Here is a 20,057-nt window from a genome sequence, read left to right as displayed (position 1 = left end):
TTTAAACCTTTAACTCTAAATACCAAATAAAACACAAGTTCATTTCGATGTTAATAGATGTAATCTTCAGCTCATATCTATACTAAAAAAAAAAAAAAAAAGTCCCACTTTTAACTCACAAATAGCGGTTACTTACACCACAATACTAATTTTTTAAATTGCCAAAATACCCTTATATATTTTTTATATATTAATATTTATATCTATATATATACTCCATATTTAAAAGAAGGCCTTCCACACTCACAATCTGTGGTTAATGAAACCGCTACGCCAATTTTTTGTAAAGCAAAAAATGTCTTTCAATTGATACAATAACTAATATTTAACTTTCTAAAAATTTTACATTAATTGATAAATTAGTTTTGTCTTTCTTTCTTTCTTCTTGTTTATATTTATTGTAATGTATTTGATTTATATATTTTATTTTTATTTCTAATATATTTTAAAGTATATAAAATATTTATTTATTATATATACGCAGGAATGATGTGGCACAACGGCTACACTAATACATAAGAAAAAATATTTCTCTCATAAACAGCAGTTATGACACTGCAACACCACTTTTATTGTTATGCCGATAATATCCTTAAGTTGATTTTCTTTTGTGCTTTATTTCTTTCTTTTTTTTTTCTTGAAAATATGATTGTTGATTTATATATATTTTATTATTCATAATATTTTAAAATATGAAATATTATTATTATACTCACCCAGGGACGGCGTGCCATAATAACTAGTCTATACTAATATAAAAAAAAAATTCTCTCCATTCTCACAAATTGTGGCCGTTAATGACACCTCTGCACGAATTAATTTCATGTCAACATTAACCCATCAATGGGAAAATAACATTTCTTCACGTAACTTAGGGCCTTCATACTTTTGATTCTATTGGTATGGGATTCTCAATTTTGATCTCGGAATTTTTAAAAGGTAAAATTATATTTTTGGTCCAGTAACTTCCCGTCATTATCAATTTAGTCCTGTAACTTACTCCATTTACACATTCGGTTCTTTTTTGACGAAGCTCTTAATCACATTTGGTCCTCTTTGGGCAAATTTAGTTTTGTATCAACAATTTTGGTCCTAACGACTCATAGTTAAAGAACAAAAAATGAGATCTACTATAATGTGAAGGGGACAAAAGTTGTCAATATAAGACTAAATTTATTAAAAAAAATCAAAATTATCAAAGTAGGACTAAATTTAATAAAATTCTGCATGCCTTGACATATATGGAGCTAATTGAAATCAATTATGTTGTTGTTGCGGTTGAGGCACGCGGTTGAGGCACATAGTAATCTTGAGATGTATACAATGTAGATGGACCAGCTATATCCACTTCAGCATTATCACATTCAATTAAACTAGTAGACATTCGGCTATATTTTCTCCTTTGCCTGTGCGACGTGGTCGAAGTATTGTGGTAGATTTTCTTTCGAATGCATGGCGAACTCATAAATATTGTGTAATGCGGCATCATATCTATCCAGCAACATATTAAGACCTTTGATATATGTTGATCAAGGTTGAGAACTTAGACGAAAGGATTGTATCTGTTGAGCCAGACATATGTGAAAGTAATAAATTTTAATATAACTTAAAATATAAATAATATATTTTATATTATATAACATACCACAATGTCCATCATGCATGCATCTCCAGATTGGTACCCACTTTCCATACGCCTATTAATAGACGACAAAACAAAACTATGTTATGTTGTTGTACTATTCCCAATATCCACATTCTTTATGTCTTTCTTTATAAATTGGTGATCTACACACAATCATGTCATGTCGTTTCTGCCATCTACTAATTTATAGTATGTGTTGTAAGCCTCAACCTGTTTCGCACGCGCTTTAGGGGAGATCTGATTAGGCTTATGTCCCGAGGATTTGGCATTTTAGGAATATTTTGTCTCATCTCAAATCGACAAAGGACCCGCTCAGGATGATGCATTTCTATAATGGCATAGAAAATCATCGAACATATTGACATCCACAACTAGGGGTAAAATCAGCTACATAGGCTATATGCGGTCTGAGGTCATGCCATATGATTGCCAGATAAACAATATATATGAAACAATACAAATTGATTTGCATTTAATATTTGTATAGATATATGGAATGTTTTTAACATTATTACCTGATCCTCCTGCATAAAATCCAATATATCTCTTATAACCAGGACAGTTGTTCGTACTGTTCGGGTGGTTGTGCTCACGGTTCCACGTTGCACCAAATCCATTACACACAGCCTACCCAATCATATACTTACGTAACTAAAAATTTTATACGAGGATGATGCAGAAGACCCCGTTGTGGACAGTTTTGCAAATTGTCACACGGTGATTCTGAATCAAATGAAATGGAATTTTCAATTCCACCGAAGGATGGAGAAAAAAACGATGTTGACATAAATGTCATGACTAAAATATTTGCACAAGGTATGCCATTATCTTCTGAACCGGCTACTCAAATAGAATTATTGAGCAAATATTTTATCGCTCTATACCACTTTTTTGTACAAATATTCTCGGAGATACCTGCGAATTCCATTGATGTTCCAACTTTGAAGTATACAAAATTCTATAATACTAATGAAGGAAGGCTTGATGTGGGAATGATTTTAGAAAATAAAGATAGAAGCAGTGAAAGATCACTCGATAAGACATGCATGTCTTGAGTATTTTGTGGTTGAGAGTTCGCCAACCAATGGAAAGTGGTCTGTAAGTAGCGCACACCCAGGTATATATATATATATGTATGTATGTATAAGCATACACCATTAATTGGACTGATTGATATTTTTTCATATATGTGGTATAGATGGGAGTTTCGAGGTATAATAAAATTAAATTTTGGACGTTGGAGAATAACGAAATATGGGGGACCATACATGTATTCTGAATGATTTGTTGCTGGAATATGGTAATTTAGACAGAGCTTATATTGCTTCTTTGCTTTTAGGACAGGTAAAATGCGACCTCGCATATGGAATGAAGCATGTCATTCAAACTGTGAAGTACCATACAAGGTTTGACATATCATACCAAAAGACATGGTACAATTTGAATATGACCCGTAAAATTATTTATGGCGCATGGGAGAGCTTAGTTCGAAAATTACCCAATTTCATGACAGTTCTCCAAAAAATTAATGAAGGGAACTATTGTTGAATGGGAGCACAAAACCTTCCAACAGTCAATTAGTGCATATGTAATAGGATATGTCTTCTCGGCGTCCAAATCATGTATCGAAGGTTCAAATGATAGCAACAAAAATGCGAGTGGATCGGCCTGAGAACGCACAAGCGGAAGAGGTAAAATAAAAATATGTGAATTAGAATCAAAACGTAATAAAACCATGATTCCAAAGGGTGTACCTTTGGAGTTTTCAGGCGTTCGATGTATTTAATAATAATAATAATAAAACTAAAAGGGACTAATGGTAAAATTAAAATGAGAGGTTGAAAAATCTTAAATCAAGAATTACCTCTTTGCTTGATTTATTTCGAACCTCCTTCATTTGATCCATTCACATGAGACTTCAACGTAGATGCCTCTAAAACGCATCCACACCATACCGAAATTTGGGATCCTTTTAATTCAATTTTTTAGAAAAGAATTATGGAGAAAAACACACCAAGTGTTGAGAGAAGAGGGGTGGCCAATTTTTGCTCTAGTGTAGGAAATTATTTTTGCGTTATGTGTTATCTCTTCGTTAGTTATTCCAAATAACTAATATACATATATACCTTGTATGGATGTGGTAGAATGTGTCTAGGTTCATTCTACAATCTGTAAGGTAATAAATTCTTTATACCAAATAAAGGATGACTAACATGGCACTTTTCGAAAGTGATAATTGTTAGTCAATAATTTTCTTTCCTAGAATTTTCCAACAAGCTTAATTTTTAGGGTGCTTTTGGCCGATTTTATTAAAAATAAAATATAAAGCCCAATTAGTTTTAATTAAATCCAATATAATTAAAATCCACCTAATCAAGCCCATCATATATTTAATCCAATTAAATATATGAGCCCAATAAGCCTTTATTAATTAATAAGTCCAACTTATTAAATAATAAGGGCAAGCCAAATATAAATTAATCCTATTAATTTATTCTTGAGCTCCTCCATCGAATAGATCCCTCTCATTAATAAGTAATCCAATTACTAATAGAATTAATTCACAATTAATTCTTCGTCACTCATCAGTAATTTGTGTGTGATTCCTTAGGTTCATCTTTCAACTAGATTTGGGCTAGTGTCAAACACTTTTATCAAGAAAGTCTAATTTTCTTAATAATTCTCGATCAACCCTTTGATCAAGAAAGTCTGTTATCATGGATGACTGTCTAACAACGGCCATGGTACTAGAGGCTAGGCGAATATCCATGTGATCTTTAATGCTCTCGAGTCCATACGAGTACGGTCCTTCCGTTTACCGTCTCTCGGCCTTAGTCTAGGGCATGGAATTGGGTGCTCCCATCTTGGACTAGACATCTACGTTTAATATTTGAGATCGTGTTATGCCAAATTGCTCGACATAGGAATCTCTTTTTCATATTCGACCAATGACTGTGGGCACAGATTTATAGAGCATTAACGCATCTTCAAGTGCGTCGGAGATACCTCTGCCATACACTGATAGGGGATGGATCCTCTTCTTGGAACTCACCGTCCTCGCTACATACTCCAACTGAACTAGATAAGGCTTATGATGATGGTGTCTGTGACACAGTCACCTCTCGCATAGACCCGAGATATAGTCATCATATGCACGTGACTACCGTAATATTTCAAGTATGAGAACTACTCCCGTACTATCAGAGCCAGAGATTCGAGTCATACTGTTCAAGCCTCCAAGGTTCCATATGACGATCTCCGCGAGTCAGTTCAATCAATTCGACACCTAGCCAGTCGACCCACTAAGATTGCAATCCCATGTCCGTCACTGATGAAAGATGACGGTCTACGTATCTACGATCTACGTATCTTCAAATGAATGCGACTTTTAATGCAAGTCTTTATAGGACACTCGATGCCCAATCTCGAGGTCCTCAACTTGAACATTTTAGACCCAACCCTTGCCAATTGATTTCATGACCGCCATCCAAAGCGCAGTCCAACTGCTACACGGTTGTAAAAGTGGTCTGTGGGCATCTATTGTGACGTCAAACCAGTGATTGATGTAATATGGTAAGCACAACAGAAACATATGCCAAAGGCAAATACTTACCATATTGCTTGAATGGTTCTCAAAACTGCCAATCTAATTGACTTTTGGTCACTTATTTCAACATCTAATTCTATCGCAAAGTCATCAATGTAGATGGAACTCATTTATACACAAAGTAGAAGGACAAAATTTGATTCCAATTGCCATGGATGGGAATGAAAAGGTAATCTCTCTTGCAAAGTGGTTTCTTCAATAGTTGAGCAAACATATTATAATAGGGCGGCCTGGGATTAATCTACTACTTTATTTTCAAATGTGCATCAATTATTGTACTTGTTATTATAATTTCAGCTTGATCACCTCTTAGATTAAATTAGTTATGCTAATAAAATGTAAAAGGGATTTTATGGACAGGGTAATTCAAGGTGTGAGTCGAAAGATACGTAGGCATACACAGCACTAGTTCCGTAGTAATAATAGGTTTAGTATACGTTGATACAGTATATCAGATTAAAACGGAAAATTCTCAGCTTATGAAAATATTTGCTTGTTGGATTAATCCGTTAATGTTAAATCATTGGATTAATTAAGTGGACTTATAGCCTTAACATATCATCTAACCTTTTGAATTTTCTCCAACTAATTCTTTTGCTATACTCTTTTTAGTAATTTCTCCTAATAGGATAGTAGTTTATCACTCGATTTTCGATCATCGAGATAATTAGAGATTAGTTATAGATTAGATAATAATTATTTCATTAAATTATCATGGGATCGATATTTATTATACTATTTGATAGCTGAGACACTTAGAGTAGTCTATACACATTTTGAGGGTAAATTATATTTTTGGTCCTATAAGTAGACCTGTTTCTAATTTTGGTCCCACATTCAGATCAATTCACACATTGAATCCCATATGTGGTGTTTTTTTTTTCAATTTGAGGACCATTGAGGGATTGACGTCTAATTAATAACGGCAGCTGCTCTCTCCATTAGCCAATACAATCAAAATAAGGGTAAATTACATTTTTTGTCCCATAAATGGATCTGTTTCCAATTTTGATTCCATACGTAAACGTGCGAATTAGCCTGAGTGTTGGACCAAAATTGAAAATAGATCCACTTATGGGACCAAAAATATAATTTACCCCACATTTTGACAACCACCCCAAATATAGACTAAACGAAATATTTCATATAGGTAAACACAAATTCTATGACATCCCTATGTATATATTATTACACAAAACTATAGGTTTAAATGCATTATTTATTCCACAACTTACATCATTTGACATTTTTATCCTTTTCAATTTTGTAGGACAACATTTTAACCCTACAACCTTTTAATTTTTATGATTACAAAATTTGTAATAATTAAAGAGTCAAATTCGATTGGTCATGTCAATTATTCTTTTTCATTATTATATTATACAACTACACATGAAATATGCATATACACTAAAAAAAAAAAAAATTATTGTTGCCCCTATTCTTTTAATGTCTATGACTAAAAGTTTGTCTTAATTTCCACCATGGAAAATATTTTTTTGTCATGTTTGTGAGTCATGACAAATATTTTAATCAAATTTGCATAGTCGTAATCAATGACTATTTATTATCATTATTTAAATTTTATTATGATAAATAGTCATGATTTAATATTATATTACATTCAGTGATACTTGCCCCCATGCATGAAAAGTTTTACTTTCACACCCAAATTTCTCCGAATTGAATTCTCTGTCTCAAATTATATTATATTTTTATTTTATTTAATATATTTATATACACGTGCATGTGTATAAAAATATTTTTTAAAATAGATTAAATAAATAACATAATTTTTGTACAGCTTAACGAATATATGATATGAAATACAATCAGATATAAAATTTAAATTCAATCTAAGACTTCCCTAATTAATATCAACTCATCGCATTGCCCTAAAAGGCCTAAAAAGAAAAAAAATAAATAAAGGAGAAGCTGAATCGTACTGCGTATGCTACAGATTCATAATTTAAAGCAATACAATTCATCTCAGATTACTCAGAAACAGTATCGTACGAGTTTACTTCCTCTAGAACACATGCAGTATCTGGATCGATGGAAAAGGACATCAAGAACATATCATAGACGTGCACCAAATATACATACATACATACATATATAGACATAAATGAAAACAAACAGAGAAAACAAATATCAACTTCCAAACCCCAGTCTAGAACTGTGTGTACGAAGAGAGAGAAGAGATGAATTCCACAGCATAACAAAAGCAGCTAAGATAGTACTGAAAAATTTAACTTGGGTTCACAGTATTAGTCTGTGGCCCTCTTCCCCCACTTATGGGTGGGGTGCGTGGCCTTCTTCTAGCCCTCGCCATCAACGCCGGTGGATCAGCCGGAGGGTCAGCGGCAGCCGAGGGCGGATCTGCAGGCTGCTCCATCGATGAAGAAGAGCCTTGGTAACCAGTTTCATCACCACCCTTGTTGTCCTCAGCGTTTGGAGAAGAATCTTGAGCCCCGGATTCAAACCCTAAACACTTGAGCACACCCCGTATCAATTCTTGAAAATAGTTGCATGGATCATGAAGAAAAAGGGTTTCTCCAACGCTTGATCTTGTCACCTTTTTTCTCTCTGATGTCTCCTCCATTTTTGTTTGCTCGGTCTTCTGATTCTGGATGTTGGTGAGGAGAGATTTAAATGAAACTGTAGTAATTTTTGTTTTGAGCAAATGTAAGAGGAGAATAGTACATGTATATATATATATATATATATATATATATATCTCTATAAGTACTGATTCTCGAATTTATCTCATGTTGTTGCGCCCTCATCAAGGCTTGACGGTGGCACATGCCCACCTTCCAGTCTTACTTTGTAAACGACTAAAATACCCTTCTTAAATTTGAATGATAATGTACCTAGAAATTTCGTGTTATTTGCCCGTGAGTCTAATTTTTGGCGAATTTGTAGGTTGTAATGGCGCCTATACTTAATGAGTTTGAATTTTACTAATATTTAGATATTAATTTATTTTAATAATAATTTAATTTTATGAAAAAAATACTATTTTAATAAAATTTTTCAGGAGCGGTGGCATTTTGGTTTAGATGTATTTCAAGAAGGGATTGTGTCGAAAGGCAGTAGCCTGGAAGGTTGTATGAAAAGAAATGAGAGTCTGGATAAATGATACAACAAGAAAGAGCTCGAAACATAGCTATACCTACTCAAGAGAATGAGCAAGATGCTCCTTGACATGAGTATGAAAAGTTTGAGCTAGAACTACTAAGTCTTCAAGACAGAAAGCCTTGTACAGCTCCTAGGATCTTGGCCGACACGCGACCTCAAGACTGTGCTGGAGCCGGAGATGGCCCAGGTGGGGACGACCCTCTCCCGACCATCTCTGGACCCTATTATTAGGGAATTTCAAGGTCTCTCTAGCCTCCAACCAAACTCCTGGCTCCTTCAGAATATTCCTGTTCTTTCCTTCATCAGCACGATCAACAGCCTCTCAAACTTTCGGTCATTTTTGCTTACTACGACTCTTGCTCTTCCTCTTCCTCTTCTTAGCTTTTCTAGGTTCCCTAACAGCAACAGAAAACCCAACTTCAACCTCCTGTGATTTCGACGCAGAAGGATCTTTCAGGGTATACTCGTGGGATCGAGTAGCAATCTGAGTATCATCATTGAGGGCTTCGATCTCGATAGGCTGAGGGGCCACAAGGTCAACCAGTTAGGTGGATGACGTATTTTCTCTTGGAATCAAAGAACCTTTGACCTCAGCTAGCTCTAACAATGCATTTATGGGGGATCGTTCCTTTCTTGCCCCTAACTTTGTTCGCAATTCAAGCGTTCGTCACTATCTTGTCTACAATAAGGAAACAATGGTTGAGAAAGTGTAAAAAAGAAGAGCAAAGTAGAAGTAAAAAAATAGTAGAGTAAATCACATAAGGATCCCTTAACCTTGAGGGTGTTGGAAGGAGACTCGCAAGCTTTGAAACAATTTTCGGTGAGGTTGTTGAAAAGATATCTTCCCCAACTCGGAGTCTGTTCTTTTAGGGTATAGACGTTATTTCTGCTGGAGGCGCTATGTGTCCTTCGAAGAGGCAGCTGTCCTTATTTGATTCTATGGGGGTGTGCTTTTAAAAGTCCTACGTGGCCATCATATAGTCATTTACTTTGGTTTGAGGATTCCAAGCTCCTAAGCTTCCTTGTGGGCCTATAAGGTCCTCTTGGATTTAGGCCTTATAGAGGTGGGGTCAAGGACAACTTAGGTTTGAACTCAGGACCCTCTTCTTTGTAAATAAGAGTGATGTCAATTCAACCAATTAATTTTTGAATCTGGGCCTTTCTCGACTTCGGGTTGCTTGAGCCTCTTTGGGCTGATTTACTTCCTGGAGGCACCTCTGATCGGATGCTTTGAGCCTCTACTCAAATTGGGCTTTATAGGGGCACTCTAGAGCTCTTACAAATTTGGTCTTGTAAATATCAAAAAATGATAAATTTTATCCTATTGAAATTAATTCTAACAATCTGAGAACAATTGGGCCGAAAATTCATGAATACGTCGAAAATCCCTGAATTAACATGTCACGTACATAATACATGTAATTCCAATCAATTTATGAATTTTTGGTCAGAAATAATGGAGGTTAGTAGTGAGGATAAAATCGTCATTCAAGATGCAATAAGACAGATAAATACATGCAAGTAATGTAATGTAGAAGGTTAAATATATATTAAAATGGTGTTGGATAAAAAAGGTATCGTACCTGCTCAAAGAGTCTTTGTTCTGACTTACTTGTCATTATCGTACCTGCTCTTTTAATTATTGATTATCGCCAACTAAGATTCTCACACTGGATCATTTTCCTCTTAATTTATCTTTGCATGAATCATACTTGCTAGCAACTCTCCACGTGTTACATTAACTATTGGATTTTCCATTTTTCTTTTTTCAAGTCAACTAAACACGTTTATTTGCAATTTTTTTAATTGTTTATTTAAATTTATGTAGCTTCATTCTTTTCTATCTTTATTCAAAAAAACTTTATACTTTTTGACATAAATTAGTCAGGTACTTAATTTATATTTAATTTTATTACACTATAAAAAAAAATGAGCTTTCATTACACTATAAATGAAGCCTAAAAATTATTATAAATTAATATGATAGTAACTACGCTTAAATAAAATCAAAGTAAAAATTTAAATTTTTACTGTAATTAATTAATATTCGCCATGGTTAACCATAGCAAAAAGCCAAATTGCATTTTATTGTCTCTCTATATTTTTTTAAGCCAAATTTCTCATTAAATAATATCATTTTACGATCTACAATGAATTATATAATACAAAAAATACATTCAACTAATATTTTACTTTTTAATAAATAATATCAGTTCAGATTTAAATATATTAATATAGTTTTCAATCTAAAATAAATTGTATAAGACAAAGTATTCGTTCATCTAAATTTATTAATTTTCTCACTAAGTAATATGATTTTGCGATTTACAATGAATTATATAATACAAAGAATACATTCAACTAATATTTAATTTTTTTAATAAGTAATAGTAGTTTAGATTTAAATATATTAACATAGTTTTCAATTTAAAATGAATTGTATAAGATAAAGCATACATTCATTTAAATTATTAATTTTTTCATCAAGTAATATTATTTTACAATCTACAATAAATTATATATATAATCCAAAGAATACATTTAATTAATATTGTATTATTTTTTAAAAAACAATAAAATTTAGATTTAGAATACATTAACATAAATTTCAATCTAAAATAAATTGTATAAGACAAAGTATATATTCATCTATATTATTAATTTTCTCATCGAGTAATATCATTTTACGATATGAAATGAATTATATAATACAAAAAATATATTCAACTAATATTTTATTTTTAATAAATAGTATCAGTTTAAATTTAAATACCTTAAAATACTTCATCTAAATTATTAATTTTCTTATCAGCTAATATTTTGTTTTTTCTATATGTAAAATTATTTAAGAATTTACATATAGTATTATAATTTTTAATATTACTTTTTATTATTAATGTATTACATGTGAATAATAAATAATAAAAAGTATATAAAACTTGGGGCATGGTGGACAGGGTCAGTGCGAAATCCGTACCCTGCCCTGGAACCTTCAAAATTAATATCAAATCAGCCCGCAATGAGGCGGGTCCGGGTTGCTACCCTGAAAACCTTGGACAATTGCCATCTCTATCGAACACCTGAAAAGAAGGGTGGTGATTGAGGGATTAAAGGCAATTTTAGTCACCTAATTTCAGTCAATTCTCATTTTAGTTCCGTAACTTAATAGGGTTCCATTTTAGTCCTCTATAACTTAAAAAAGCTCAATTTTGATACACAATTGGTCGAAAATTTGCCTCAATCACTGGAAAAAGTCACATGGCCTTCACACGACTTTTTAAATTAAAAATTTCATTTTTATTGACTGAAAATGCTCTCGTGGCGACGGCGTGGGAATAAAAAAAAAAGAGGCCAACATGAAATTGGGAGGAAAAGAATAGATTAATGTGTCGATCAGTTCCCTGATCTCTAATTTCCTTCGATCACGAGCCCTAATTCCCTAATCCCTCTTCGATCCCCATCCCTAAAATCTATCTCCTCCCAACCATCTGTGAAGACAAACAAGATTCAGCCATACAGAAATAAAGGATGATATTTGTTAGGTAGGATAGGCATATGGGTATGCCTTCTCCTCAATACCGTAAGTCTTCTACATCTTTTTTCTTCGTTTTTTGTAGAGAGAAAGAGATCCTTGCTAGGTTTTTTTAATTATTTTGTATGTGGACCCTTGCTAGGTTATTTTTATTTATTGTTTTCTATATGGACCCTCGCTGGGTTTGGCTCTTTTTTTTTTGTGTTTGTCGACCGAGAACATGCTGCTTTCTTTGTTTTATGCTTTTAATGGTGTGGTCCTCTACAGTAACTCGTGGTTTTTTTTTTTTTTTGTGTTTTTTTTTTGTGTTTTAATTGCAGACCCTGACACTTATTCCATTACATTGTCGCTACATTATAATGGTGTGGTGAGACATATCCCTGAAGCTATGTATGTGGGGGGGTAGAGTGTCTAAATATGATTATGTATTACCCCAAGAGATCAACATTGAAACTTTAAACTTGTTTTGTGATAGTCTTGGGTTAAGGAAGGCTAGGGTATTTTATATATTGTGAATAAAGACTTTAAAATGTTGATTGATAATAATGATATAAAGAGGGCATGGAGGAGAATTAAGAAGAGCAAAGAGATGTTCATTTATGTGATTTTAACTATGACTAATGTTTAGCCATCACTTGCAGAGATAACAGCTAGGGGCCGTAAGCAGCTGTCGTTAATTTGTAGTCGCCATGATTACTTTTAATTGACTCGCGAAAATCATATTTATTCTAGTGAATCACTAGCAACTACTTATAAGCAACACAATGTCAGCAAAAATGTCATTCTCTTAGGATCGTTTTTTGAATCATCAGCTGGTAATGAGTATCAAGACATCAGCAAGATATTTCAAACTAACGGAGGTAAAGTTCCTAATGCGTCCGACAAAAATAAGGCAAGGAGAACGTACTTCTGCGATTTACGTTTCCAGTTGAGTTTCTGAAACTACTTCCCGATGCAGAATTTGCCGAATATGTTGGACAAAACTTCTTCGGAGATGTCTTCTCCGCTTATTTGTCCAAGAGCCAAAGCAGCTTCTCTCAGGTCAATTGTCCAAAAATCTAGAGGTATCTCTTCCTCGATCGATGATTGCAACCTCAGAAACGCCTCCCTGGTCCGAACCAGCTGCTCGCATTGCCTCTGTGAATCACCACAGAAGTCACAATTAATAACCTATACAGCCACTTCAGTTTACCATCACAAGTTCTTGAACAGCTCATGCAGGCCTTCGAACTAAATTTCTTAATCAGCAAACACTGGAATATTAAGTGACGATAATAATAAAGTATTATAAGTGACGAGAATTGTGCATACAATTGTCGCCATAAACCATTAGTTACAACAATTATTTGGTACAATTAAGTTATCACTATTAATGTGTCACTAATTATTTTAGTAACAATGGTTTGCGCAGCTTTTCTGCCATTAATTTTTGCGAATGACTGCTTTTCCAAAATAATTATCAGTATTAACATGATGAAACTTATTACTGTGACAAAATAAAAATTTGGGTTAATTACACTTAAACCCCATCTAAAATGCAAAATTAGACTTTCTCCAAAGAAGTTTTGAAATTACACTTACACCCCATCCAAAAATTCTCCGTTTATACCTGAGCCCCTTGCTAGCATCGGCAAAAAATTACATAAATTTTCAATTCTGCCCCTCATCTATATTTTTTGTACTTTAAGGATAAATTTAATATATATATGGAGTAAGGTTAACATTATTATATTTTTCCCTTTGTAAGTACAAAATTATTACATGGGAATATTAAAAGAGTAAAATAAAATTTATGTAATTTTTTTGCTAACGTCGATATTTTTCGTCCAAACCCTAACGAAAAGGATCAGGTGTAGACGGTGAATTTTCGAAGGTGTATATGTAATTTGGAAACTTTTTTGGGAGAAAATGTAATTTTGCAAATTAAGAGGGGATGTAACTGTAACTAACCCTAAAAATTATTATCTTAGTACATATAATCAGTGACAATATTAACTTTGTCACTTGATCTTTTTGTGACTAATCTTTTCTTTCTTTGTAGTGAAAAATACTGAGATAATGGTTCGCATGTATTAAAAATATGATTCAAAAATTTTATACCGAAACACAGAAGTGAGAGTTCTTGTGCCTAAACCGGAATCTCTTTTCTAATTTACCTTCAAAACTTTGTTCTCAAGCGTAGAAGACCCCGATTATATGACATGAGAACCAATAAAATCAACGACAACAACATTAAGTCCGATCACTATATAGCTATCTTCTCAAAGTGCAGAAACATAAAATGAAATGGGAATGAATTTTATGTTGAAATCAAAACTGAGAATCGAAATCAATGATAAGGAAGAACGCTCACCTGGTTCACAGTCCATTTGCGACCTCCAGCAGGGATCTTATCCAGACCCACTAGCTCTACAACTGCAGACTCTAAATCCGAGAGCCCTTGACCAGTCACAGCACAGGTAAAAACATGTTTATTGAAAGAGCAAGAAAGTGCATCGACCCACTCGCAAGAAGATGAAGCGCAGTCTATTTTGTTGACCACAAGAACAACAGGGGAAGTCGATGAAGATGCAATCTGGATTTGCAAAAAGATTAATAAGCATGATAGCTTTGTTGATTTTCCTTTCACACAGACTGCCAGCAAGAAAATAAGGACCCTTAAGAACAGTTAATGCTGAAATGGACCCTCTTGGGCTACAAAGATGAGTGTAAAGTAGCTGAAAACATCTGAGTCGTCCAATCACAACTTGACCAAGTTTTGCAGATCAAAATCCTACTCCACCAATTCACGTTCATGCAGCAGCCTATATCCAGGTGTATAACTCAGGCTCTATTGATGTAATATTCTATCAAAATAAAACATAGTCGACCCACCCCCAAGGCCCCAACACCTCCAAACTGTACGCACCAGCTCCGACGAACTGTCGCATTTGTGTGTGTGCAGTGTACCAGAATTTGTGTTAGTGAGTACTTATATCAATGGGCGAGTTAAACCAAATTTGGGGAGCAGAAAAAGCTCAATAACAAAATCTCTCCAAAGACATCTAGGACCTAAAGCCAAAAGGAAAAACAGGAAGGAGCTGTAAATTCCTGCTCATAACGACCCACCATAAAACAAATGCTTGCAGTTAATGGAAAGAGTTCAGAGAACCTTATTGCTTTGAATTCTCTCAAGAAGTCTTTCATCCTCTGCAGTCCACCCCTCAGCTGCACTTACAGCCATGACTACGACATCAGCACTTGTTGCAACTGCTTCAGACCTTTCAACACCTTAAAAGAAAATATTCAAAAAAAGACAGAAACCATTTAGATTGTTTTCAGATGTCACATCTGGATAACATTTGAAAATCAAGATTTCACCATAATTAAAATATATTTTTTCGATTACGAATATTTAATTGAATTTAAAACGCAAAATGTTAAAAATAGATAAATTCTTTGAACTACAACTATATATAATATAAGGGCAATATTGACCAAATATTTAGTTGTAGGGGGGGGGGGATGAGTATTACATTTGCTAGCTTAGGGGAGTAAATGCTACCTTAAGGATAGTTCAAGGGGGCAAAGTGATATTTCAACCTTTTAACAATTTCAAGATCAAGAAATACTGGTGAAATGACAATTTTCAGTCAACATCAAACTTTGGAATCTCAAGGAAAAGAGGCTGTTCCAGGAGGAAGAACTTACCAATTTTTTCCACCACGTCATCAGTGTCCCTGATGCCAGCTGTATCAAGAAGTGTAACGGGGATTCCACCAACACTAATATTGGCTTCTACAATATCGCGTGTTGTGCCAGCAATATTGGTAACTATTGCTCTCTCACTCTGTATGCTAAATGCATATGTACGAGTATACAATTAGGCACAGCAGCCAATAGAAATGGGTAATTATATTTGCATCCGAATCAGCAAAAGGTTCAAAGCAATAGAAGAGCAGGCAAACAAATTCGAGTAATCCTATTTAACATGTACACCATCTCTCAACATTTTCAACAAATTGAACTCATGAAAATGCTACAATTATAACAATCTTAAGAGAGACCCTTCAATGATCCTCACCAACAGCCTTTTGACTCTTTGCTAATCAAGTCTTCTTCACTCAGAAAAATGCAGGGAGAAGAGGTTTTACATAGCACAATGAACTATCATGTCACATAACAAAAGGTAATTCTCCAAATACAGATGACAACTCATCATAAATTGTTTAGCTGGAACTTCTATAATCTCTCAGATATATGGAACAGGTTGAAACTAGACCAGTTCTTGAAATCTAGTTTACAAATAGTTTCTATCAACTTGTACCTAGGTAAAGAGAAGGGGTTAAAACACTATTCAGATGCCACTATCACAATGATTGCGCACAAATAACAATGACAGGAGCAGCAAAAACAACAACAATAACAAAGATTTCAGGCCAGAAAATAAGCTTCTAACACGTACTTTGCTCCATGCATTAAGAAGGCTTGATTTCCCAACGTTTGGTCGCCCAACAATTGCTATCTGAACAGAGATTAGCAATTTCATTGCACAAGGTCAGGAGATATGAAAGGTTGAAATGAATACAAGAGATGAATAGCATGAAACACCACTATTTTAGCTTAAAAGGTAATTATATTCATAGTCAATAATTTTTGGGGGAACAAAAAAAGAAGAAATACATACACATACATATCATGTCAAATACAAAACTTTAACTAACAAGAAACACAGAAAGGTTGATCATATAGAAAAAACAGAAACAAAAAAAAAAGAATTTAGTATTGCTTAGAAGCCTATCAGTCAATAGACAAAACCACTATACTCTAGAGTATATTTTCCTAACAATTTAATACTTTCAAGTAAAATTTACCCGAAATATCTGCTAACGTACCTGTACTCCGAACTGCAAAAGTTTGTCATAATTGGCAGTTTCTAAGGCATTATCCACTTCTTGCAACATCTTATGTATCTTATCTATGACTAGGTTGAAGTCAAGGGGTGGCATCTCATCATCAAAATCTAGTCGAGCTTCAATCTCCGTAAGTAACTCAATGCACTGAGCTCTCAATGATTTTACCATAGAAGAAAAACCTCCCTGTCACAGGGGAAGAAAATTCAGTGATGCTACATGATACAGCAAATGTGGCAAACATTACAATGAACGTAAACAATCTTATGTTATCAATTCAAACTAAACATAATCCAGGTTTCCAATGAAATGTAAAATGAGTTTTAAGTCACCTGTATTCCTGCCAATGCAGCATCTGCAGCAGCTGTTGACTTGGCTGATATAAGTTTTCCCACATTTTCAGCTTGGGATAGATCCAAACGACCATTTAAGAAAGCACGGAGGGTAAATTCACCTGAAAGATCAAAGGGTCACTTCATTAAAGCTTCCAAAAGTAATGGTATAGATCTTTAAAAATCGCAATTGCTATCAGACCTTCTTCAGTGATTCATTTCAACAGTGACGTAGTAGCTCTGGACATCACATGTCAGTACAAAGCATGAGATGGTGAAACAATTTGCAAATACAAGTTCTAGTTTCGAGTGTTCCATATATCTAGCAGGGTAATATTCGCATGGAGTCAATTAATATCAATCAATGACTTTATTAGCAGGCAAAGAAAGAATGTAATTTCTTCATAATCATTTCAAAGATGGACAACTAGTCTGCACAATTGATGATTTGTTATATCTTTACAACACGAAAATAAAATAAAATGTGAAATACATTACGATCTTGACCGTGCATGTATTTGAAACAAAGAGTCTCAATTAATTTGACATTTGGACAATCTATGCTCACATTTGAGACAAGTAGAAGAAGAAAATGATATACATGTATTGATGGTGCTAGGTGTTGGTGCATTCAATACATAATATTCATACTAAAAACAATTCAGTGCTACAGTGCCTCTCTGAGAAGTCCTAGCTTAACAGATAGCAGAAGGGAGTTGCTTCCGATATCCCATGACTCAGATCATCTCCACACAACGCCTTCTCAGTCAACTAGCAAGAACAGTGGAGTTATATTTATATATTACTTGAGCTAATTTGATGGAGAAAGAAATAACCTGGGTCTGCAAGTCTGGCCCCAGCATCTAGGCAAGCCCTTAAGACACGGCGCAAACACACTTCACTTCCATGACACTGAAGCTCAACCACATCCTCACGAGTATAAGATTTCGGGGACAACATGGGAACCACCAAAACCTAATGGAAAGATAAGACCTCCACATGTCATAACAAGTATGGTTTCATCCAGGTAAAAGCAGTATCAGAGAACACATGAAGTTGAACACAAGTCTCATTGGCTCAGCATCTCATTTCTCATTGCTTCAGAATGGAATCGATAAAAATTAGTTTCATTGAAACTGAAAGTATCAGCTAGATATAGAAATACAAAACAAGCGGGCAAGGCAAAGGAGGCCAGACATCTCAAGGAAATAAATTCTCCAAAAAAGCAATCAAAATGAAATTTCTTCCTCTTGAATCGGTCAACTATTTTCCAACACATCAACCACGCAAATACTACTCCACTTTAAACAACTGATCACCCCTCAGAAATTATCTTAGAACAGAAAGTATGCATGCTCGTCCTCTTATTGATCCGCAAAATGTTAAACACATATATACTATACCATAAAAGGGAGGAAAATAAAAAAAAAATAAAAAAGAACATAATAAAACAAAAAACAAGAAAGATGCAAGGCATAATTAGCAGTAGTACCTCATCAATTACATTGCCATGTGAATCCAAAACCACACCATACTCAACTACATGGCTAGTAGGGCACCAACGAGAGCGTTTTCTCCTCTTTCTCGACATGGGTTGAAATACTCGTGCAGCTATAGACACTGCAGAAGGACCAGATAGCCGGACAATACCCACTGCGCCTGGTGGCCCACCCAGTGAAGTCACAATAGCTGCAATTGTGCTTGAACTCAAAACTGGCTCTGCACAGCTCACTTCTCCATTCCCCAATCTCTCATCTTTCTTCAGCACCAACATGCTTTCTACAGTACATAAAGATAAAATCTTTATAACCCGCATACATAGCCATACAAATGTTAATGACGATGTATGAAGAAATCACAGATACTGCATATGATAAATTATTATTCTCAAAATTCTCATATGCTATTTAAAGAACTTATTCACGTTTTTTTCTCTTTAGAACGAAATCTTTTCAGGGAGAAAAAGATCAAGTCGTCAGAATCCACAAACAGAAATTCAGGCAACTTCTTGAGGGTCTTGTCCACAAATTACAGACAATGCATATCTATTAAATTTTTCTTCTGAGCAAATCCCAGATGGTAAAGCTTCAATATTTCCATTTTCTTCAGTACCAACTTCTTCTCTGCAATAAAATGAAAAACCCACAAATACAAAATACACAATTCGAATGGGTTTTTCAAGAATCACACATAACGCCCATGCCAAATGTTTCCTCGTCGATAATCGTATATGGTACTTAAAGATTCAATCTTTTCGTTTTATTCAATCATATATACATGAATTAAGATGATGTGAGTTGTATTCTTTGCAGAAGAACTGAGTATAGGTGCCGACACTTACCTTTAGCAGCTTTAGACGTGGAAAGAGACCGAGGATTGGTAGGTTTGTGAGAGGTAGAGAAGAGAAAAGATAGATTCCCATGAAGTGGGATTGAGCGTTTGGGGAAGATTGAACGCTTGAGGGTTGTTGGGCATGTGCAGCTTTGCAAGTGAGAAAGAAGATGGCGGAATGCTGGTCGGACTGCCATTACCTCTGTTGCCGTCTCAGGTCTTGCCTACTTTATATGTACCTAGGAATTATAACACATTTATCTTTTTGCATAATTTTTTTTAAATAAATTAAAATAAAATATTTATACAAAATTGTAGTATTGATTCCGTACGTAGAGTTAAAAAAAGTAACTAAAACATAGTAAATTAATATAAATATTTTAATTTATAAAAAATAGTAACAGACAAAGATAAATAAATAATATTGAAAAAATAAAATATATATATATATAAATTTAAAAAAAAAAGAAAGAAAAACCCATCAACAGGTAATTATGGAGAAACCATCGTAAATAAAGAAGTTAAAATTAATTAATTAATTTAAAATTTAAAAAATAAATAATAGCTCAAAATT

General features: G+C 34.1%; 1 protein-coding gene and 1 long non-coding RNA gene across 2 annotated transcripts; one reads left to right on the top strand and one right to left on the bottom strand.

Moving 5' to 3' along the window:
• Positions 11,737-12,944, top strand: LOC110013102. The gene is made up of 2 exons (XR_002288243.1): positions 11,737-11,976; positions 12,249-12,944. It is a non-coding gene; the product is annotated as an uncharacterized LOC110013102 (long non-coding RNA).
• On the bottom strand, positions 12,741-19,696 carry LOC105176945 (tRNA modification GTPase MnmE). Its single transcript, XM_011099937.2, has 10 exons — positions 19,494-19,696; positions 18,645-18,931; positions 17,989-18,127; positions 17,153-17,274; positions 16,803-17,006; positions 16,373-16,432; positions 15,619-15,757; positions 15,080-15,198; positions 14,282-14,503; positions 12,741-13,065 (listed from the first exon to the last, which is right to left on the bottom strand). The coding sequence occupies exons 1-10, from the start codon at positions 19,678-19,680 to the stop codon at positions 12,871-12,873; spliced, it is 1,674 nt and encodes a 557-aa protein (XP_011098239.1). The 5' UTR covers positions 19,681-19,696; the 3' UTR covers positions 12,741-12,870.

The sequence above is a fragment of the Sesamum indicum genome, linkage group LG2 (genome assembly GCF_000512975.1).
Source record: "Sesamum indicum cultivar Zhongzhi No. 13 linkage group LG2, S_indicum_v1.0, whole genome shotgun sequence".
In the NCBI taxonomy this organism is placed as follows: Eukaryota; Viridiplantae; Streptophyta; class Magnoliopsida; order Lamiales; family Pedaliaceae; genus Sesamum; species Sesamum indicum.
Note: the sequence above shows the minus strand (reverse complement) of the source record. Positions and strands in the feature narration are given on the sequence as shown.